Genomic DNA, 23143 nt, shown 5'->3' on the forward strand with positions numbered 1-23143 from the left:
CAAAAGAGGTCAAGCTGTGTTCGTTGGCGATGTTACAGATCCATTAATACGGTCAGATCGATTCAACATCAACTCGGAATTGTGACAGAATTTCTCAGAAGACAAATAATCGTGCATTAGGGCCCCACTACAGGCACTCAAAACAATGTGCCGCCTTTAACAGGAGCGCTGCAAACTTTCGTGCATCATCTTCTGCGTTATCCACCCTAATTTTGTTCAACAGGATCACATCACATCTCACACGGGAGTCTGGCCAAGCTTTGGACGACACTTGAGATGTTTCAGATTGGAGGACCCGCCACCCTTCCAAAAAAGCCCGTGATTGATTGCCGCGTTATTCGCGCGGACATCACGAGCCAGGTCGCTAGATGGTGGCTCAAGTATTTTAACGAGGCAGTCCAGGTTCTGCTGAGGATATCTGAAAATGTCAATTACATTCAGGGGCTGCGCCCCCTTGTAAACAAGAGGATCAGAATGCGAGGAACGTAAGTCCTTGATGAGTTTGATAACAGGCAAATTTAACGGATTTGTATTCTCTCGCCCCAGGATTATCTAATCTTTGCCACTGAACATTCACCGAACGTTTTGCCCTATACACGGATGGTTTCTTAGAATTTCGCTGTTTACAGTCGTAGGGCATCAAAAATCTTTTGTTTGTACTATGCCTTCATGGGCACTCGAGAGGTCTTCTTGCTACCTTTTGGTTTGAGAAATTGAGATCTGATTTACAACATAAATATTGTGGTAAGAGCTATGAGGGCAAATTATGCAATGCCATCATCCGCCTCGAGAAGAAGCACTCCCTCTTTGGTGGAAAAGAGCCCCTTCGGTGGGAAATGCTCAATAAGTTGACCGTGACGTGTGCATTTCCTAGTCGTTCGTGAACCAGCGAGGTTCAGTTCCGACCAAAGGAGCCTCCGTTGCTAGGAAAATAGCGCCCTCCCTTGGTCCAGCTCGAGGCTCATAGCCCAGGTTGGACGACATATTCGTCAACTAACGTCCAGAGTATCAATTCGTTCAGTACGCGGAATGCATCAAGATTGCAAGTCTGGTTCCCAGATCCACAGATTCCGACCGTTATGGTGAGCAATCTCTGAAACGTCAGAGAATCTAGCTTAAGTGGTAAGTCTCGGTTAGACAATTTCAGTGGGGATGTTTACGACAGGAGTGCGGAGCCTGGGTTATCTGTAAACGCGTCATCCAAAGACATATACTTATTCTAAACCTATAGCAGTTGGATAATTCCGCATATAAGGAAAATGTGAAGGAAGTTTAATGTTGCATTTACCTCCGTCGAGGAAAAATATGAAAAAAGTATTGTAAAAACTTTCGCTTCGTCGGGATGAATCCACATACCCTGGAAGTCAGTCGTAATGTAATGATGACAGGCTTCCGACCACGGCTATAGGCCTATGACATACCTAAACTCAAGAGTGGATCAGACTGAAGAACAGCGTCGAAACAGTCGCAAAGCAATGATTTTTAAGAGATAATGCAGCAAACCTTGCAAACTATTCTTATTGAGAGTCAGCGTGTATCGCAGGCATGATGGTCACAGAGTCACACAAGACAAGCCCGACAAGATTTATTTAAAACGGCCTCCCCGGGAGGTCAGAACAGGTGCCTCACTATTTACACTTTCTTACGCTCCTTGGTCAAACTATCCTACATCAAAACTGTGTCAGTTAATTGCGAGATATTTTCGGCCCAACTGTGATTCGTAATGTACCTGTAACCTACACTACTTCAAACACATTCTTATTTCAGTATACTTTGTATTTACAAATATTACAGTGACAATCTGGTACCAGTGGCAAATCCAGGTTGTGGGTCTAGAGGGGCATTTTTTAAAATCTAAAATGACACATGAAAAAACCTGAGCAGTGCAATATTTTCAAATCAATGTTCTCTCGACGATAGTTCACCGTGCGCCAAAAATGCGCCCATGCATGCACCATGACCTTATCAATGCGTACACAGCTTGCGCTGTCAATCCTGACAGGAAAGGGCGCGTCATTCAGCCACAATTTACAACTGGACGTGGTGCCCGATGAAACATTCGAACTGTTTCGGATGATGACTGACATGTTTGGGTAGCTGTTGGTTTCCTTGTAGATTGTTTCAAGAACAATTCTGAGGTACTTCCGGTACAGTTGCATTATTTGAAAGCTGGGTGGGAGACAGTTCTACTGAGGACTATAAAGTCTTGCCCATAAATAATGTGCTGTGTAGTCCTTTCTTCCCGTACCTCAAAAAAGTTGTTAAGCAATAATGTTAGCTTGTAGTGTTAAATTTGAACTCCCAGGCATGCCGTCTTGGTGCGTTGCTCTACTGCCTCTCACATCATGAACGACAGCATTGGAAAGTCTTTTCAAAGCTCTAGCAGAAAACATTCGTCACATGAAAAAATGAAATGATATTTGGCGGCTGTTGAGCATTCTACCATCTGCCGATGGAGGGCTAGACGGCATATCAAATGAACCTTCCAGCAGGCTGCAAATCCCAGAATTTGTCTTGGTCGTAGGCAGCGTACACTCGGGATACGATCAAAGGGCGAGATGTAAACGCAGATCGAGACCAAGACGATTTACCCTCAAGAACAACAGTACGTAATCCCCCCGCGCGCAATCGATTTGCAGTCGAAATGAGGCCAGACAAAGATCTATCCTGCATATACCGTTTGTGCGTACCTGTTGAAAACCCCTCTTGCAAAAGTGCGTGACATGAACATATCATTGTTTCGGGCTATGGACACTGAAATCCCTAAATTTCCAGTTCAGTGGCTCCAGTCAGACAATTCTCCCGTGTGTGCCGTTTGATGATTTTCTTTGACAAAGTTAGGTTCTCAGCCAAAAATCAAGATTCTCATGTGTACTGAGTGAGTATTTTCTGTCGGCCTCTGAATGTTGTCCGTGATTGAAAGAGTCAAGGTGTTCCAAATCAGGAGACTCGTACCTGTGTAAAATATATACCCTGACAGTTTCCCTGTACAGTTGTTTTCCACAACAAGTAAATTTTCTTTAAGAGGTATTCATAAATATTTACTGTGTCAAATGTGGTTAAAATGCTTGAAAGTTTGGTCAGGTTATAACCACTTGACAGTTCTCCCTGTAACCCTGGTGCCATAAGAAACGCAAATATATACAATGAAATTTTGATATGTGGCCTCCTCAGAGAGTCCATACCTACGTTGCTTTCTATATCAACATCTCTTTTCCTGTTGGGCCATGCCATGGATTAAAAGGAGACACCGATGGCAATCGATGGGGGGGGGAGGACAGAAACCTCCCCTGCCCCCAGCCCGAGGACGATGCCTCCTGCTCATTACTCGAGACAAATGGAAAACTGTATCATAACCTTCGGCTTTCAATTTACAAACCACCCTCGCCACCATCCGATCCCGACTATGGAAGAAAAAACTGGCCACTGCGCAAATCCAGCGGATTGCGAAAACGAAGAGAAATAAGCGCCACACCGCACTATAGCAAAGACCAAGGATCGACTTCAAAAACCCTATCAGTTGTAATGGGAAGCCTCATTGAAATTGGGATTTTCCGACTTTAAAACGCGATCTGGAACGGAGACAACACATATGACGTCATTATTCCTAGAGGAGATGGTTCTTTCGGAGCCAATTTCATTTATGCAGTGCAACCAAGCTCAAGAACTGTACCAAAGTACCGGTAGTCAAAACGCCGGTACATGCTGTAACTATGTAAACATTACGAGGTACAATGTAGATAACCCTTTTTGAAACCCAAACCACCAATTTCTGTCTGAAATCTTCATACGTCCAGAAGTAACAGGCTGGCATGTAAGTTTACGTTTGGGGTACGGAGACGGAGTATTCTTTGCCAAGTTGACATAATTGACATCTTATGATAGAAACACCACATTGTAATGACTTCTTGGTCTTTTATGCCGCGCAGTATCTTTGGCTCTCAATCACCGAGACTTGTCAGGATATCACAGTTTCATTCATGAAAAGCGGGCCCCAGCGACCCTAGTTTTGCCATATAGCAAAGAATTGACTAAGTATACAGCATGGTGATTCAGACATAATTCGCGCTGTGGCCCATCACGCTGTCTCCACCGATCGATCCGTTCGCCCGCCGGAGTTCCGATTGTAAGTGTGTATAATTTGCCCGTCTTGGTTTCGACTAAATCGAATTTGCGTCGAGGTGGCTGCTTTTCGCATAGGTCAATTTTGCACACCTTGTGGAAACTTTAGTTGTGCTGTCCAAACGGTTTTGGTACGACCATACTAGCAAGGTAATCGGATTTTGCTTGTGTAGGGGATCTTTCAGTTACCTCCACGAATGTTTGCGTTTGTCAAAATTATGCATGCATTCCATTTCTTTTTCTAAAATTATGAGGAATTTTCTTCATAATAATATCTTTCATATTCCTTATACCTGTATTGTACAGCACATCTGAATATTTTAAACAGAATTAACGCATGAAAACGACTAAAAGTTATGTTAAATGCACAAAAAGAATTCAGATGAGTTGAAAAATTATTCATGTTTAATGCGGCTAAACACAGTCAAGAACTATTTCGATACGAATTTTGCGTTTGGTCATGCATGAATGTCAGCAAAAACCTATTAGCGGCCAGTAGGGAATGAACAACCGAGAATTGTTACCATTTTCGAACTACGTGTATAATGGTTGTAACTTTAGCAACTGTAGACCCATTGATTAATGTAGAGCGCCATTTCCACCGGTTGCCACACTGCGGTTTGGAGTAAATTCAAATGAATATTTTAGCGGCAGCTTTGTCCTAAATTGCTTACTCACGTTCTGCGGAATTAAAGGGAAGATATCATCATTGTCATTTTTTTGATAATTCAGTGTTTTTACATTACCTGGGTGGTTTTCAACACATGTACTTTGAAGGTTGCTCTTTTCTAAATCCTTAGGTAAGAGCATCACAGTGACTTTAGCGAAAGACAGGCCTGTAGCGAAAGCTTGACCGCCGAGGCGGCCATCATCGGCCATTAACTGGGACGGCCGTTGACCATCCTGCCTCCGTAGACCCCGACAATTAATGTATTCCATACATTTCCTCACGGGGCTCATTCGTTCATTAGCGACTCTACGAATTCAATCTTGCAAGAGGCGTTGCATTATGGATAAGCCACTTGACTTAACTAATATGCAGCCTCATCGAGGTGGTATAGCAACCCTTCCCCAACACGGATCACATCACCCTCCGCCTAGCTAAACACAGATATTGCGAGTGCAGCAATTAAATATCGTTTTGAATCATTAAAATACCCGTGCGCATTTTTAGGACACCCGACCGCAAGTCACGCTTTCCACGAAAAGTTAAATAAGGATGCTGTCCATAGTGAGTGCATTAATTATCTTTGAAAATTAAATCAGATCTTCGGTATTGTAATGAGATAACTGGAAACAATGCAATTGACTCCAGTGCGTTACATAAGATGGATCGTGAAACCAATTTTTGAAAGAAAAATGTGGAGACATAAAATTTTTAAAAGGGGGTTGATTTTTAAACAAGTTCAGATTGTAATTTCAAAAAGACAGTTAGGGAAAAAATTTCATTGGAATTTTTTTTTGGGGGGGCTCTCCTTCATAGACCTCTTCAATAATAAATTCATAATTTTGCACGCATGTGCACAAATGGTCTCGGCGGCAAGAGGCTTGTGAGCGGGCCATTGAGCGTATACAGGGGTGTGACTTTGATGATCATTTTCTCTCAGGTTTTCTGGCTTTGTTCATTTTTTTCTGCAGAAAATCCCATTAAATCATTTTTGCTATTAGTTTCTAATTTAAGTGGAATTTTTAGTGCTCTGTAAAAAACATTATAATCGTTATTTTTCCCATGCACACGAGACCACCATTTCTTAGTATGGCCCCCTTCCATCATAAGTAATATAAATTACATTGTTAGTGTTCTTGGAGCCAACCTGTGCATTTTCTTATTACGGTGTGCGCTGAAATCGCAGAGTATTTGCAGATCTAAGGGAGTCATACACCCCACCCCACCCCCAAAACGGGGGTGGGTTTACACCACAAAGGGAAGCAATTTGGGGACTCTGTTATTTTCCTTCATTCCCCCCCCCCAAACAAGAGAAAAGCCTCCAAATTTAGCCTCACTCCGAGAACACGCAGCCCATACAACGTTAAATGAAGAAATTCCCAAATGTTTCCTGCTCGAAGAATGTTGACCCTTCCCAAAGAGGGGTTCTGGTTCCACCCTTGCTGCCGAGTGAGCGAAAGCAAGCTCAACTGTACAGCCAAAGGTCCTGTTGGTAGGGGTCCTAGCTCCATGTGGCCTCACCAGACAAATAAGATAGAATCTCGGTAATGGGCTTGTGTATAATACGCGTACACTATAGGCCTTTATATACATACGTCTCTCTAATGCAATTTGAACTTGGATGACGGGACGGATTGAGACGGAGGAGAGAGTAGAAATCAGTGACCCGTCAATGCCCCGATCCGATTGGGCCTGTTAATGATCTGGAGGTGCCCGGACGACGACGACGAGCGAGTGGTGAAACAGATCAGATATGAAAAGTCCGTTATTCATAGGCGGCTGGCTAAATTAATAAAAGGGGGAGAAGGGGGAAGGAGGTTGCCGGGGTTGAACCCGTCGAGCAATAGGTGTCTCTAAGCTCGCTGTCCTGACGGCATCGTAAACAAGACTGAAGATGGACGGCAGGTTTCTCACTCTCTCGCGCTTAAAGGGGCCCTTGATGTAATTTGCGTGAATAATTCGTGATGCCCGTCGTTAATTATCGGTCACAGTACAGCGCATGACCTTGGCGTGGTGGTTTGCTTGGCACATATTCCAACGGCCACTGATTGGTGCCCACCTACAGTGAAATCAGATTGGTTCACTTTTGGTATAACACGTGTATGCGTTTACTCAGATCAATTTCCACGACCAAATTCGTTTGTCTTTCTCTTTATTGCTTCATTCCAACATGGCGCACAAGACATGTTTTGAAGGATTTAATTCCTCCACTGATTAAAACTGGACCCACGTGTTTATGGGTTTATCAATCAAGTCTTCATGAAGGGATCAGTGACTCAGTCCGCCGTACCAGTCACACTGGTAAACGAAGCTTGTACACGCAATGGCAAATTTATGACCCAGTAATAAAATTCATGTTGTTTTTGGTTGAGAATGCCGCTCATAAGGAAATATGCGCATGAAATTTCAGGCTTGTTTTGCTTTGAAGAATCCCAAGCAATAACATGCAGGCACACAGTCACTTTCATCCGCCTAAAATTAACAGCTCCTATTGCGGCCATTTCCAGTCCCCGATTTGTCGCAGTGTTTAATAAACCGTAACTTTTCTCTGGAAGATCAGTGGACAAATGAAACAACAGATTATAGCCAACGCCTCAAGGATAATATATTTGGGGTCTTCAGGCAGATTGCCTCGTGAACTCGAAAAGTTTGGTGGTGTCTTTTCCTTTGAACTTGACGGCGTTTAATTCCGACGACCACGCTCGGCTGGCGTGATGAGTTAATTTGCTTTGATTTAGCAAGAGCAGTCGTGATAACCGAGTCACGCCTCGTTGAGAAAAACTCGGCCCCGATTTCTTTGGCTCCTTTCGGAAAATTACAACACACCTCTGACTTCTCCAACCTGGTTCGAGATTAATCATCTTTGCTTCCTTTAACGCTGCGGGCCATGTTTCACTGGCGAACGTAAATTGTAATTATGGGGGGTCTCGTCGGGGCGGTTTTAAAGACAACTGATGCACAATTCCGGTTGTCCTACCAGAAAAAAAAGTTATTGATCAGTTATTCTGCACTGGCTCATGGAGGATATTTGCATATTGATTAATTGATTGGAATGATTTGTAAAACAGGAGGTATAGTTCGGTCTAAAAGAACTAATTTGGGGTCTCTACAGAGTTGCTGTGCCCGTCAAACTCAAACACTATCGTGCTACGTCCTAAGAAATCGGGAGAGCGTGGCCAGTCGTGGTGAGATCTTATACATCGTAGTAAGAAATGAATGGGGACTGACAGCAAGGTGGTAGGGTCTTTAAGGACGGGGAGGTAGGGAAAAATTTGGGAGCATGCTCTGAAGTTAGGTAGCAGGGTTGTAGGCCTAGTGGCCTCAAGTGGCAGTGACAGCGTATTAACAACCCAGTAAAGACGGCATACGCGTAATCTTGGCGTATTAGCAACGTAGATCTTTATAGCCGTGGCACAAGCGCAGCTTAATTAGGAAGAATTTGATGGCGTTCCCCACCGGAGAATTGATGGGGTTGCAGTGTTTCAGTCAATATATGAAGGAAATGCTCGGAGACGTGACGACAGCTTATTACAGGCATACCCCACACGTTGTACAAACAGAAACAACGTATTACTATCGTATACCCTGATAATGTCGTAGTTCGATCGTATCGAAGTCTTTTACATCGTCAAACGGTCCGATTGCATCTTAGTGGAGTCGGGACTCACACTCAGTTTAATCGTGCCGAGAAAGTAATGCCAACTTCACACACGTGCCAGCAACTTGACAACCTACTCTACGGTCTTGAACGAACAATTTTTCCGCCCAATTTTCCTCGTTTCATCCCGTCCTAGTAAAGGTTTAATGAAATTTTACGACGTAGCCGAGTCTTCCTGGTCGTTGCCAGAGTGTGAAAGGGACATTACCATCTTGCAAAGACCATTCTCGGCATCATTCGATAAAATCTCTTGGAGCTGGAGGCAAATTAAAAATCCAATGTGAAAGAAATAAACTTACCGTTTACAAAATGTGGTTCTCCGCTGTCCTTTGCAAAAGCCACTGTCGGGAAGAAGAAAAAAGATTAACATGGTACTCACACTTTTTGTTTTTTTCTTGAGAAAAGGGGTAGGGCCTATGCATTCTCCGTATTTGGAGGAAGAGAGCGGCTATGTGTCCAGACAAAACCAACAAAATTTCAAAATACTATACGAACGGGAGAAACGTTCGAAAACATACAGTTAAAAAAGCCAATACAATTATAATTGTGTTTTCTTCTGCAGCGCTCTTAGGCTTACGTGCATGGACTTTGCAGCTGAAACAATTTGAAAGATTTGGGTCCCTTATGTGATAGCTGAAAAACAATGCATGTGTAGTCGACCCATCACTATCACAAAGAGTGCGGACAATCCCGACATAGCTCTCACAACCCCCCCCCCCTTTCGAGTCCATTCTGCGGAAGGCTTGGATGCAATCTGTGTCAAGCTGAGGTCCTCGGTTTTTTTTTGGGGGGGGGCTTGCACTTCAAATTAAATTACCCCAAGACAAAAAAGAAAAAAGGAAGGTCGGCTGTTTAAATATCAACTACAAATTTCAGTCAATTTAGTTGTGGACAGAAAAAGCGCAAGCCTGTTAATCTGTGGCTCCGCGGTTGATGGTGATTAATCATTAGTAGCTACAAGAGTTGCGATGTTCCTTTCATGTGGAATTTCTCGTACATTACTATCCCAATAATAAAAGCATTTAAAAATCACACGAAAAGGAAAAAGTTTTCATATTGGGGCGAGGAAAATGAATGTGAGAAATCTACGAGCTGAAGGCCCCCCCAAAAAAAAAACAAAATCCAAACGCTTCTTCAGAACCTACATAGCAAAGACAGCGTCCGAAAATGGCAATTATTTCCTCGTTCTCAAAAAGATAGGATCGAACAGTGAAAATCAACTAGTGTGTCGGCCTGGCTGTTCAACCCTGCCCATTGTTGAAGGCAAAGTCGTGCCCTCACTTTACCACCCTGAGTATGAGCTTGAAAAACACTCTCAAAATTCAAGTTTGACAACTGCAAAAACGGACACTTTCACAGGTAAAAAGAGAAAGGGAAGGACTTGGCTGCTATATTCCAATTCCTATGGAATGTATGGTGTGACTGGTGTCATTTTGCACGGTTGCGACACTTGTCAAACCAGGGCCAAGTTGGAAACGAGTTTATTACTACCTCAAAGGGAGCACATCGCCTTTTTATGAGACAATGTCCGCGTGATTTGAACGCCTTTAATCAAATCAAACACTGTTATTAAATTCCACTAACATCTAAGCATCGGTCAGAAATACAGACTACATGTATATCGTCTCCAGCACTGAATCGAACGACTGACGAAATGCAGGACTTGCAAAGAATGGATTCCATTAACTGTTACAGAAGAATCCGTCAAATTATACTTTAAGTTCATTACTTACTCCAGCTTCATCATCAACACGAACACAAGGAATACTGGCCCAGGCCTATACCGGAGCACTGGTGACTGGGGCCGGCAGGACACTTAATCCAGCCCTGATCACAACTTCATTTGCAACTTCACGATCATTTTCTGAGGAATCGTCCATCACCGTTCTGTCAAATATCGGACGTTCCTCTCGGCCTACCCTGATTCAGGATTGAGTCCCTATGGAACTAAGCTGGATGAGGCTGGTTTGTGATTCGTTTGAGGGACGATGTTCGAATTTAACCGGTGGTCATTTTCTTCTGACCTTGGGGAAACCACATTCAAACTGTTTGTCTCTCGGCGCCCGTGTAATGTGAATTGATGAACCAGAATTAGCTACGGGAAAGAGGTTGTGATAAATTGGCATCCACTATCCAGTAGGAAACAGAAGTACATTCAGATGGTCGTTATTCCTTTTTCACAGCTCCATGGTTTCACGGAAGATGAAACCAGATCAACGTTGGCCTTATGAGCAACTGCTTTTTCTGTGCTGTTAACCAGAGGGAAAACTTATCCAATACAATGCTTTTTTGCTGGCTATATAGTCCGTGGCGCCTCTCAGCCTGGTATATAACAGAACCACGTTCCATTTTGTATTAAACCCATGTCAGACAACAATTTGGTGACGACTGTGAAAACCACCGACCCTGAGTGCTGTCGTTCCCCGACCCATGCCCAAGCCAACCGCAACAAACAAACAAAACAGGAAAAGGCAAAAGAAGGAAGTAATTCTTCTCTCTTGTAACAACATTCCAGTTCACCGTGTTTGCTGTTTTTTTTTTTCATTCTTTTCAAATGCTTTGTCCAGAATGACTGCTTAATTGTAAAGGTGTTATTTTCTTATCCTTGACATTGTACGGTGTTGCACGACAGTGTTGCGTGCGCTGTATGGACTAGGTGCCATATAAAGTTCACACTCAATCAACTTTGTCCAAGCAGTTACATAAACTCACTTATCTGTGAGCGACTTCGTGATTATCTCTTGTTTCAGTGGTGTTGCCGTCATCCCTCCTTGACTTTGATCCATCCCAAACGGTAGCCGAAATCAAGCCAGTGAAGAAGCAGACATTTAAGAATGTGCACCTCTTCAGTGCATAATTCAAACCATGTAAAAACACTGCTTGATACCATGCACACGTCGGGAAGGAGAAGGAAGAAGGAAAAAAAACATCCCACACGCTTCGAGATAAACGTGCATAATCACTCCATCACCGGTCAGGCAAAAGATCTGTTTTGCAGAAGTACGGCCACGCCGAGTTCCTCCATGTTGGTTCCTGTAAGGGAGCACCACGCTCCGTCTCCCCCGAATGCATAATTGGTCTGCATCTGCATTGTACATCGCACTTGATCGCGTTCGGCCTTGGGGTATTTTTTATTCCAGCGGCCGCGGCTACCAAGTGGCGTGGAGGGTGGAACAGTGACACCACCGCCGAGTCAGAGTGACAGATCTCGGTGAAGATGTTGTCGATGCGTTGACCAAAACATCTCAGCTTACGCCAACTTCAAATGGCTGTAATTGGGTTCTTGTTTCACAAAACTCCTCCAACAATAACCGTAAATCTGAATCTCAAATAAGTACACCGTAGACTCCGGAGCACGAAAATTACAAACCAAAACAGTTGAACATTTATGATCAAATTTGATGTATAGTAATAATGGAAAAATTTGGTCCACATAAATTAAATCTTACATCCTGATTTATTTCTGGAGCTTATAAATTGGGAGAGTCGTGAATAAGTTTCAGAAAGTTTCTCTAGCCAGCTGGCGAGCCATTACAAACGTTAATGTATTATAATGTCTACGTCACTGTAAAAAGCTTGGTCATTTTGGGGTTGATATTTTGCCAAATGTTGGTAAAAATGTCAACTTAGCAACCTTTGGGCAAATTCTTCCCAATGTTTGGTCAATGTTTGACCAACAGTGACGGATAATTGACCAAAAATGCGGTAGCGTTAACCAAGGTTGGGCAAATAACAAATGCCCAACACTGTTTCGACCAACGTTTTTTACAGTGATGTGCACACATGGTAGCAGATGTAAGTGGGTAACAATTGTTTAATAACGAAATCCAAAGTGAATTCGAAGTGTGATAGCGTAATGGAGAGAGCAGCTGTTCTCTACGCAAACAACACCATTCGTGCACAATTATAAAGAAAGTACCGGTGCTTTACTTCATAAACACTGCACACTCGGTGCTTGTCTTTACTCGGGTGGGACTCGAACCCACGACCCCCTGCTTACTCGTGCAGAGGTCTTAACCACTCGACCATCGAGCTTGCCGGGGTCGGACGGCCGGTCGAGTTAGACGTATCTGTGGGTACCGCAAACTATTTTCAAGTTGTACTTTGTGTCGGGGAGATATTAATTTTAATTACGGTTTTGCCCTTACCCGACGAATGTTCATAAACACTGTATACTTGTCCGAGAGCCGGTTAAGGCGTCTGCAGTAGTAAGCAGGAGGTCGTGGGTTCGAGTCCCACCCGAGTAAGCTTGTGAAGCTTTATCGCAACTCTCGGACAAGCACTGAGTATACAGGGTTTATGAGCAAACATCGGGTAAGGGCAAAACCCGTAATTAAAATTAATATCTCTCTGACACAAAGTACATCTTGAAAATACTTTACTTCAGTTCATTAAAAGTGAGTCACTCACCTTGTAAATACGGCAGAACCAAAACTGTTAGAATGGCTGTACATGCCATCATCCTGAAGTTAACGGGTCCTAACATCCTTCAGCAACTCAACTGCTATCTTGCTATCTTAGGTAGACGGACACTCATGTACGACACTTACGCGTGGGCACGCACCGAAGTTAACACATGACGTGCGGCGTAAAATCAGAGCTGTTCTGGCGCTAAATTTCACGAGCTTGTTGCCGGTGTAGATGCAGAGGCGAACTGGGTTAGGTTGCTGGCAGGCTGCCGGTCGGTACCAATTTATAATCTAAGAAAAGTCCGACGCGCGATGCACGCTTACAGCTGTGGCAAATCGGTACATGGACCCAGCAGCTACTAGACCGTCAGCATTGCCACTCGGGGACACATACATATTTTGTATTCATTAGAAAGGCCACTACAATGTTTTGCAGTTACGGGAAGTGGAATGAAGATTATTAAAATTTAATGTAGATACACGTTCGTACCCAAGTGATGATATTCAGTATGAAATGGAGGAAGTTAATTTTGGTTAGCCCCAACTTCTCAAGCAATCGGCGACACTAAGCTTGGGTTGTGAGTTGAGAGCAAAATCAGTCCAGCTTGCCGAGTGCCGATAGCTAACAAGCTGATTTCACTCAGGTTGCCCACGGCCACACGACCGTGTGTACGTATGTGTGCCAGGTACGTTCACGTGCTGCCGGGCCAGAGTTTGCTACCGTTGCAAACGGCTTGAATTTGGCCGATCATCAGCTGTATGTGGCGCAGGGGAAAGTTATGATTGCCGATTTACTAACGATCCGCCTGATGATAGGACTGCGTGAGATGACGTTTTTATTACCGGTACCGCCCAGCATCACGATTCGTCGGGTAAATGAGGTCTCGCATTCCCGATACTTGGGTCCGGAAAATTGCGTAGTGTCGTGTTCAGTAACTCAACCGTGAAGACGCAAATAAGATCATTCAACAACTAGTAACTGCCACCCGTAGAACATTGAACCGCAACTCTCCAACCATAGAGCAAAGAACTGACCAACGGAAACATACATTCCTCCTACGTCGTGGAAGTACCTGCTATCTCGACAGAGAAAGTCCCGTGTTGTGGTCTGGGAACCTGTCTGGCGCAGGCGCGTTCCTCACGGTGTCGTTACATACATATCAACAAAACATAACTAGGCAGGCCCATTTTCCATTTCACTATGTATTTTCGTTAGTCACCCAACGCCCTCACAGGACGCCGAGAAGGGCCAATGCATGATGTAATATTAACAAGCATTCACTGGACAAAATGCATTCGGACAATTCACTGGTAAACACTTTCATGAGTACATGACACGAGTGCACTGAAAGCACATGCTTGGATTAGGACAGCAAGTAACCCATAATGCTTTGCGCGTCCACAGCTATGACATTATCTCCTTCACAACATTATTCACCCTAATTCCCAACTCTCTGTAAGGGCTGTGGGTGACAAGCGAACCACGTATCTCACCGAGATCACGCACCAAATAAGTTAATTCGAAGAAGGAATACCACTGAATGCATACTAGCACACTTAAACTGCCGTCAAATTTTCATGTTTGTTAAAGGAAAAGTGCAGTACCACGTTGGTATTAAGTGGCGTCAATATCAAAGCACCCCCCGCCGGCAACCCAGGCGAAAATGCCTTTAGATTTCCACCAAAAACGTAAATGTAAAATAAAGTTGCCAACAGAGGGCGCAATTAGCGGACCAGCTATGTTTTGCTCGTATCCACCGTCGTCCCAATGCGCTCTTGTGGGGACTGCCATTTCCGATGAGCATTCATAATTGCATAGATTTCTCAACAACATTTAACTCATCCACAATACTTCGCATTTCCAGACTTCCCTCAAGCTTACTAAATAATTGGGCCGGGTGGGTCCTCAGTTGGAGCTCTTTTAAATCACCAATCACAAACGGAGGAACTGACGTCTACCTAACTAAGCACGCATCCAGAACCAAAATTTCCAGGTTGGGAAAGAGGCTGATCCCGAAAGTGGGCAGAAAGGTCATCAGGCCTATAATCTAGAGAGTATCCCAGCGCTATTGTAAAACTGAAAATTTGCTTTTAGATTTTAGTTTAGTTTTTATATAAACTAAAGGTGGTGCTTTGCCGGTCCCTCGATCATTTTCATAAGTGGGCTCAATTCCCAAAATTGGAAATCTAGAAAGTGGCCACTAGGCCCTAGTTTCATGACATCAAATAACCGAATTGCTCCATGCATTCACTGTATACGAAATGGCAAGTCACAGTTAATCTAAAGAGATAAAACAAAAACGATATTTTCCCCGAGAATGGTTCTGTTGGAATTCCACCCCCCAAGCTTTGAACACAGTTCCATTTTCAAATTCAAATGTACTTACTTTCATCTAGAGTTGATTGTGCAATCTGAGTCGGCGCCAAAGTCAGTTTATCTAGTGGATGGCTGGAGTGTAATGTGCCTAACACTTCATTTGTTTAATTTAATTTGTCAAGATCTCGGGATATAGCCACAGTTGTATCAATATATTTAATAAAAGAAGCAATAAGCAATCCGATCGCATATGTTCTAATCTGTACTTCAGCAAAAGGTATCATAAAAAATACAAGCTGACTTGCCACACATCAGGCATGACGAAGTGTCCGCCTGATAAAACATTACCCCATTAACATTCCTCACGATACTTCAAACATTTATTCAGCTGATGTTCCAGTATTATCGAAGGTCTGCGGCTACAAGACTCCTCAGGCTCTCCAGGGCAGACGTGACTTGAGGGGATGTAATCACATCAGCCAAAGTCCTGGTGTGATTTCCGTTTTTTATCTGATAACCTGAGCCGCTCTTCAGACGAGACGGGCCGAGTGTTATATGTAGGCCATACTTCAAGGCAAAAGGGAAGAATATGGTGCTTATAGAAATTATAGAAAAAGCACAAACTGGGGTTTGAAATAAGAGCAGTGCGAATACCGCGTAACGGATTCATGCTCAACCATAGCCCGCTTCAGTTTTCCACAGTGACAAGAATACACGCCCTAAAGAACTGACTTTCGTTTTCGATGCGCCCCGTTCAATCAGATAGTTCAGAGCATGCAGTTCGAAACAAAATGTCTTCCCCCCCAAAAAAGAAAACCACCACCAACCTCCTTTTTGATGAACACAGTTTAATGTTAAAATCCGCCACGCAAGGCCTTGTGGCAAAATTACATTTTGTATTTACAACTTGGACTAAAAACATTTACAATTTCAAATATATTATTCCAAAACAATACACAACATCTAATATTATAAATTACTCCATTCAATATGCGAAATGTCCATTAGTGTGCTATGAGCACTCTATTAGGGGAACTATTAGTGAACAAACCTGATAAATGAAAACAAACTGGACCATGGATAACTGATACCAGATGAACAATTCACTATACAAGAATGAGCCAATGAACTAGAACATGAATATTCATACAATATTATGCATGAATGATGCAAACATACTTAGGAATGGTTCTTACAAATGAATATTACATGTATGTATAAATAATTTATACTATTTCCAACCAAAAAAACCAGCCATTTTTCACCTTTATTTCAAAATGAAAATGCCACTGTTAAAAAGCAGCGTCCTAATTTAAGTCAATTCAACTGGGAAAAATGACATTGTTTGAACTATTTCCAGGCATCCTAGAATTCCAACCAATCTAGCAACTCAGTTGCATCACAGCTAGGTGTCCATCATCTTCTGCACACCAAAGCCATTTCTCCCGATCACAAAGTCCACAATGGGTCCGGTCACCTTCGGTAAATCTTTCACGTGAGGAATCTTTGTAATGTCGATATCCTGGAATTTGGGAAAATCTATACCAGTTGGGTAGGGGGAGAAACAGAATATAATTAACAAGTGACAGTGTCCAGGACCTATCTACTGGGAAAGGGCTAATTAGGATTTAATGTCCAAAATCCAAGTTTTCAACTTTTAAGCCTCAGTCAGAAACACCCTTTTGCTTTGTAAAAACTGTCTGTTACCCTTTTCATGATGGGGACATGGTTTCCTTTGAAATCACAGATTTTAACATTTGCAAGCAAGTTTGAGTGTCATTTTTCAATGAATTTGCAAGTTATAATCATTAAGAAGATCTTCATCAAAATATAAAAAACATGAATTGCAGAATAAATGTATCAGTAGTTACTGGTTTGACGTTGCTGCAATAACAGTTTTGAGTGCAATTCTGTCCAAGAGTTCTAAATGTCAGCAAGACGGTGGTTTGAATCGTCAACCAATGAAAGCCAGCCAGTGATTTTTTTCAAACAACATTGAACAGCAGCTGGTTGAATGCTTCTGTAATGAGTGCTGCACCCCCCGTTACTTGTCTTCACATGGACAACAAGTTTAAATCAATGCTCTGAAGAGGCTCACATACCTGCCGAATCGATTTTGTGGGAATGCCTCCTTGTAGAGTGGTCTTTGCTGTCAGATCTGCATTCTTCAGTTCTGTCTGCACTCCTGTTAAAGAGGCAAGACAAGCATTCAATACATGTACATACTTGCTCTCTCAGGACCCGAGTGAACCTGCCCTCTGAAGCACCTGTGCTTCCCCTCTACGTGCATCATCCTTTTCCCAACTCCTACATCCTGAAAACAACCAGCCCCTCCAAGGCTGACCTTGAGACCAATTCTACATCAGTCAAAAGAACTGAACCAGGAGAATGTCAATTTCGTATGAAATCGTGATTGGCAGACACTACAAATTGCGGGCTCAGCCTGTTGTGAAATCTACGCGATAAAAGCCAGTTTTACTTCATTAACAATTTTTTAAATAATGTTCACAATGAAATCACATTTTCACTGTTGGCAGTGGATGTAGGCAAACAATGGAAGCCTGAAAATTTGACAAACAAAATTTAAAGGATTCCATAATTTCCTCAATTCACACATACCTCCTCTGTTCGTGCATTGTTTCATGCTGTGTACCATTGGCTGATTGGGTTCCAGTGGGTGCAACAGCCTGCCTGTCTCCACTGCCAGTTCTTTCGCTGCATGCATTATCCCCTCCCTCAGGCAAGGGATCTCCCATCTCTCCATTCTGTGTCATTGCAGGTGTCGCCCTATCCCTTGGGCTTGCTCCATCTCCTGTTGCAGACTTTGCAGGTGATTTTCTTGGACTTACTGCTGGTGGTTTATCCTCTGGGATTAGGATGCCATGTAGAACTGTGCAGAATGTGAATAAAATGAGATGTTCCAGATCTCAAACTGAGAGGGATAAATATTTCTTAAAGCTGTAAAAAATACTGACAAGAGTGCAACTGCATTATTTACTGACATAGGGCTTCAACTGTATCAAGTTCGTGTTTTGGCTGACGTGAGTACAGCACCTCCCTGTGGTAGTAATTTTTGGGATGGGTGAAAGGTAATATGAGGAAAAAAAAGTGTGAAGACAGTGGCATGCTTTCAGCCAGTCAAATGACAAAATCTAAGGGAGAGGAGATTCATGAAAATTATCTCTTTATCTCGTTACCTTTTGGGGCATCTTTAGGCAGGAGGAGGTATTTGCCGATGGTGGTCTTGTGGGCACTGTTGTTCTTAAGACAGGCATCTATGAATCCAGCATGGAACACGGTCAGGCAGCCAATCAGATAGTCCTCCGTCTTGAACAAACTGAGGGTACATGGACGAGGTGCCTATCACTACGTGTATTTGACTTGTTCTGGAGAAATCAGTCCAGTCTTTTTGTGGGAAAAGGGTGGTTCAGTTTACCCACAGTCAATTTTCTTGATGATTGGTCCCACTGAGATGGCATAATAGTATTTAATCGGAGAGTAATGAAGCAGGTGCTCGTTTTTAACTGCAAAATTTTCAGGGAACTGCATATGGCACTTATAAATAATTTCAGCTAACTATTCAGGGGAAACATAACTTTCAAAGAGCGTTTGATGTGTAAGTTATTCCAAAAACCAGAGATTAATGAAAGGTTAAAATGCATTCACAAAAAATCAATTTAATAGCTACGTGATTACATTTTCAATTGAACCAGCTTCCCATGTATGGAATGTTTGACACAGCTGCACCCTTGGCACTCGGCTCATCCCGCATGAGTTGATTGGGTTAAATAAGGAAAGTGGTGAATCCAACTTACTCAAAGTTAGTAAGGGGAGCTGTTGCCCAACTGATGCTGGTTACATTCAAATCAATGTTTTATCACGCTCGTGCAAATAGCAATCACTTTCATGCCCATTCAGTCGAAATCTCAGCGACGTATTGGATGAATACACACACCGTACTGTTTGGTGGCTTTTCTCACCTTTCTGTGTCCCAGTCCTCCACATCTTGACTGAAAATAAACTGTGCATCGGGAATGCTGACTACCTTTCCCCCATGCTTCACTGAAAGCAACATTAACACACATTAAATACTTTTTACCACCTCGTGACAAATTTGTTGGAAATAAGTAAGTGAATTGTTATATAAACTTTGTGGAAAGCCTTTTAAGAGACTCTAGTCAGAAACCATATGTATACACATTTACAATAAGTCATAGTTCGTCTCTACATGTGAAACAAAAACCCTGCACTTTACGTTCAATTAAAAGCCTTTGGGAGAAAGAAATTAGTTTGAAATGGCAGGTTTTGTTCACAATCAGTCTTTCAAATATCAAGCTCTTTTTCTTGCTAAACTTCTGACACATCTTTTTAAAAAATGAACAATCTAACCCCACAGAGTTCTTCTTCGAGCTGAAACACTTCTTGCAAACCAGGCAGTTAGATTGTTGAAGACTGGTTGCTTGTCCATTCTTACGAAACAAAGAGCTAATGAGCTCCTGAGAGCCGGTTTGACTGTCCAAGGGTTAAGCTGACTTCTGGCTCTGAAGGAAGAAAACTTTGAAAAAAAATTGCCCAGTTAAACAAAATTTCAAAAATTGACGATCCTCTCCTTCATCTTCCCCTCAGTCAAGTAATTATTTTAGGTCACCTGACTGTCCTGGTGACTGCATACCCTTTGGAGCATCATTCTTTTTAAAGTGTACATTCGATGGGCTTTGTCTTTGATGTACCATTCTCTAAAACCCATCCCTTACCCACAGTTCCGGGGGTAGGCATACCTACCCCTAATGTTGCATGCCCTTGAAATGTGGGATTTATCGTTGCATAACGTTAATAATAGGTGTACATAAATCTGAAGTCCAACGACTAAGCTAGACCACGGGGGAAGAACACAGAAGGAATTACAACTCTGGCACTTAAGAGTGCTCAACGATCATCACCGAATCAGACACATAATAGAAAGCATTTCAAGAATGCCTGATTACTCCCCTGCTGCTTAGCCGGACAAGTGGAACCAGTAATATCCATGTGATATTTGCGGTGCTTTACTTGCAATTAAACTACAAGTTATTGCTGTGACCAAGAAATGGAGAGAGAGAAATCCCTGATGTTATACCTACTTTAGCCTTCGTGAATAAACTTTTTTTGTTTTGATACACTGTTCCATTGTCCATGCAAGGTAAATTCTTCTCCCTCCAAAACATCAGATTTCAAAGACTTGGTACAATTTGCCAAAGACTGGCCAATAACATGTTGACCACCACTAGAAAGCTAAGTTTATAAGGAACAAAATGCACGATTTCATCATGCAAGGAGTGATCATGAGATCTTGTAAAATAAAGTTTTGCATAAATGCCGTAAATATAAATGATTCAAATAAAACGACTTGGATATTTATTCCAAAACTAACTCAAGAACAAATTGTTCATGAAGTTCAATGACTGCACATGAACATTTACAGCACATGGCCTAACACAAGCAACTGCGCAAACATTCAATTTGACGTTGCTATGAGGTCATACCGAGCACCAACAAATGCACGAATATTTAATTTCCTTTACTTTAGTACACAAAATTTTAAGGATGCAGATTACCAGGGAAAAATTGCTGTAGTGATCATACAGCACAGGGGGGTCTCGTGGTTGTGAAATAGATGGTGCATTGTCAGTGCTCACTGTGCTCTGGCTATGGACATATCGAGCAAGCGAGAAAGATTTGCCAGATGTTATAGCCTAGGCAGTCCAAACTCCTTCTGTGTCCGTTTTCCATGGTTAGGTCATGGAGGAAGGTTACGCCAACAAAATTTGATAGATTGTTTCTCGTCAGGGGTTTTTAAATTTAAATGCAGGTTGGTGCCCCTGTGCACAAACCTATGAGTCAAGTCTGAAAAAACCTTTAGTGTTTTCGAAGTAAACGCTTCCGAATTTTTTAAGTTTCACTTTTCAGAAAATCACTTTCTGACGGCAGTTATTGGGGCAAACTAGTGTTGTCTGATTATGGAAGTCTTTCTCAGGTTTTTTTCATTATTCATTTATTTTTATCATGGAAAATAATACCCTGCCCCGCTAGGCTGACAAGGTGCCCACGGACATTCAGGCTCCAGATTTTTTGTGTTCTGATGATTGAGGCTGCCAGAACATAACTTTCAATGTATTCAAATAATTGGAAGTATGGATTTTCTTCAAGCTTTGCCGATTTGTTTCAAAAATAATGACCAGTGAAATATTTTGATGTGGAGCACAAGTTACCTCAGAACATTCGTAGGAGTGGGGTGGACATCAGACCCCACAGTTCTGGGGGTAGGGCAAAAATCACATGTGGGTGCTGACGAGAAACAAATTAGCCTTAGGCCTAACTGAAGGCCATGAGACTGACCTATAAATGCATTTCAAGGTTGATTCCCTTTGCTTGGATGGGTGCACAATACTTTTTAGGTACATGTAATCACTGTCATGACTGTACCAAAAACCAACATGACCAACTTGTCCAAGTAGGCCTAATGAATGAAGAATAAAACTTTCAACTTAGCCGTCTTAGTAATTGACGGGCCTGTACTTTTTAGGCTAATTTATTGTTTACAGTTTACACTGGTTCAGGTCTATGGCCTAAAAAATAGTACTACTACTACTACTAGTACTGGCCTAGGCCTAAGTTTTCAAATTTTTCCGGACCCAGGCCTAATTAGCGTGTATGCATGCACACAAAATCTGGCAAAGATCTACATTACATTTCAGACAAATATTGTCTGTATTCATAAGTATTAGAAAATTTTCTTTTGAAATACCCGCCACGATTTGTGTTGTACACACAGGTGCTACTCGGAGTTCATGGGGGCTGCCATCTTGATTATCCCATCACTCTTTGTATTTCCGACCTTTCAGACAGTAAATATTCCTACTCAACTGAGAAGTACATTTCATTTCTTTCGAATTCTTTGGTCATTTTCCTTGGTAAGATTTAGGTTGCATTTTAATAGGCCACATTTTCAATTTATCTGGAAGTTTGTATCCTCCGATTTGACTAAAGGGAATTCCACCCGCATTTTTTACGCGGATGTGGAAAACATCTTGAGTGCGCACGTCGACCCCTGTGCTGTGGAACCAAGTGCATGTTGGTTACAAAATGGAGAAGAAAAAGACAGAAGAAGTGCCCTTTTTGCCAAAAGGTTGGAGGAGGGAGGAGGTGATAAGAAAATCCGGTCTTTCTGCTGGAAAAACAGATGTTTATTATCACAGGTAAATTAAACATCTTAGTTTTAGCTTGGTTTTATCAAACTTGTTAACTTAACGCTACATACATGCATACGTGATATACGGGTACAGTGTCTGAGTGATACATACTGCACTGTTTAGGCCCGGTCCGGGGACCTGTCGCGGCATCGTCATGATCTGATGATGGGCACGGATTAACCTTGCTTGTTGTGGTAGGCCTACTGTTTGGCCATAACCTACCTGGGTAAAGCTTCAGGACATGAATGTTTTTCTAATGCAGATATTAACCGTCTGACTGTTTAACATGATTAAGTTTAGGGTAGGACAAAGTGAACCAATATACAGGTACCAATGCAATTAGTACCACTGGAAAGAGCTTGAAAAATCCTACACAGTGACACCAAAATTATTGAGATATCTTAATTGATCAGGACATTACAAGCAATTGAACTCATCATTAAGTGTTATTTGAAAGGTAATTGAACATATTGAATAGCATGTTGTAACCAAAAACATAACTTTTTAAAGTAAAAACACTTGTGAAGTTGTGGTTCATGCCGATTGCCCCAGGACCTGGCTGCGACCGGGTCGATGCGACTGGTTCAGTCAAATTGTTTTCTTACCCATAAAATACAGTGAAACTTCAGGATTTTTAATGATGAAATAATAAACAATATGTAGACTGCCCTTCAATTAATTTTCACGATCTTTTTCATTAATATTGTCATGTTTATAGGGCCCGCTGTAGCCAAGGCCCTA

At 42.3% G+C, this 23143-nt stretch overlaps 3 protein-coding genes across 6 annotated transcripts in view; 1 reads left to right on the forward strand and 2 right to left on the reverse strand.

Annotated features, from left to right (window-relative positions):
• Positions 1-14194, reverse strand: part of LOC110987074 (neuronal acetylcholine receptor subunit alpha-7-like) — a 34937-nt gene extending 20743 nt beyond the window's left edge. Inside the window, exons 1-2 of one of the 2 annotated variants that reach the window (XM_022249496.2) lie at positions 12858-14194; positions 8747-8788 (exon numbers count right to left, since the gene is read on the reverse strand). In XM_022249496.2, the coding sequence (XP_022105188.1) occupies positions 8747-8788; positions 12858-12933 (118 nt within the window). In that variant the 5' untranslated portion in view covers positions 12934-14194. Of the gene's footprint in view, positions 1-8746; positions 8789-10180; positions 10755-12857 lie in introns of those variants that run through there. The other variant, XM_087136759.1, reaches the window with a different exon arrangement.
• A 1807-nt stretch (positions 14195-16001) lies between these two features.
• Positions 16002-22082, reverse strand: LOC110987078 (uncharacterized). 3 transcript variants are annotated; one of them, XM_022249501.2, is made up of 7 exons: positions 21958-22082; positions 19563-19728; positions 19154-19235; positions 18371-18510; positions 17793-18063; positions 17276-17358; positions 16002-16712 (listed from the first exon to the last, which is right to left on the reverse strand). In XM_022249501.2, the coding sequence occupies exons 2-7, from the start codon at positions 19639-19641 to the stop codon at positions 16579-16581; spliced, it is 789 nt and encodes a 262-aa protein (XP_022105193.2). In that variant the 5' UTR covers positions 19642-19728; positions 21958-22082; the 3' UTR covers positions 16002-16578. The 3 variants fall into 3 exon arrangements, with proteins under 3 accessions (XP_022105193.2, XP_022105194.2, XP_086993237.1); XM_022249502.2 differs by having other exon boundaries at positions 21983-22024; XM_087137111.1 differs by lacking the exon at positions 21958-22082 and adding an exon at positions 21811-21890.
• A 146-nt stretch (positions 22083-22228) lies between these two features.
• The window catches only part of LOC110987077 (methyl-CpG-binding domain protein 2-like), a 31573-nt gene continuing 30658 nt past the window's right edge, over positions 22229-23143 (forward strand). Inside the window, exon 1 of the mRNA XM_022249500.2 lies at positions 22229-22408. Within this exon, the coding sequence (XP_022105192.1) occupies positions 22296-22408 (113 nt within the window). The 5' untranslated portion in view covers positions 22229-22295. The remainder of the gene's footprint in view (positions 22409-23143) is intronic.

The sequence above is a fragment of the Acanthaster planci genome, linkage group LG05 (assembly GCF_054643075.1).
Source record: "Acanthaster planci isolate LZ-2023a linkage group LG05, COTS_SCS, whole genome shotgun sequence".
NCBI lineage: Eukaryota > Metazoa > Echinodermata > Asteroidea > Valvatida > Acanthasteridae > Acanthaster > Acanthaster planci.

What these genes read in the sequence shown, in the direction of transcription:
- LOC110987078 (XM_022249501.2), bottom strand. Translation starts at nt 19,641, where the DNA reads ATGGACAAGCAACCAGTCTTCAACAATCTAACTGCCTGGTTTGCAAGA. An exon ending in GCCTAAAGATGCCCCAAAAG is followed by an intron (nt 18,064 to 18,370) that starts GTAACGAGATAA and finishes CATTCTGCACAG; the next exon opens with TTCTACATGGCATCCTAATC. An exon ending in ACAATGCACGAACAGAGGAG is followed by an intron (nt 17,359 to 17,792) that starts GTATGTGTGAAT and finishes CCTCTTTAACAG; the next exon opens with GAGTGCAGACAGAACTGAAG.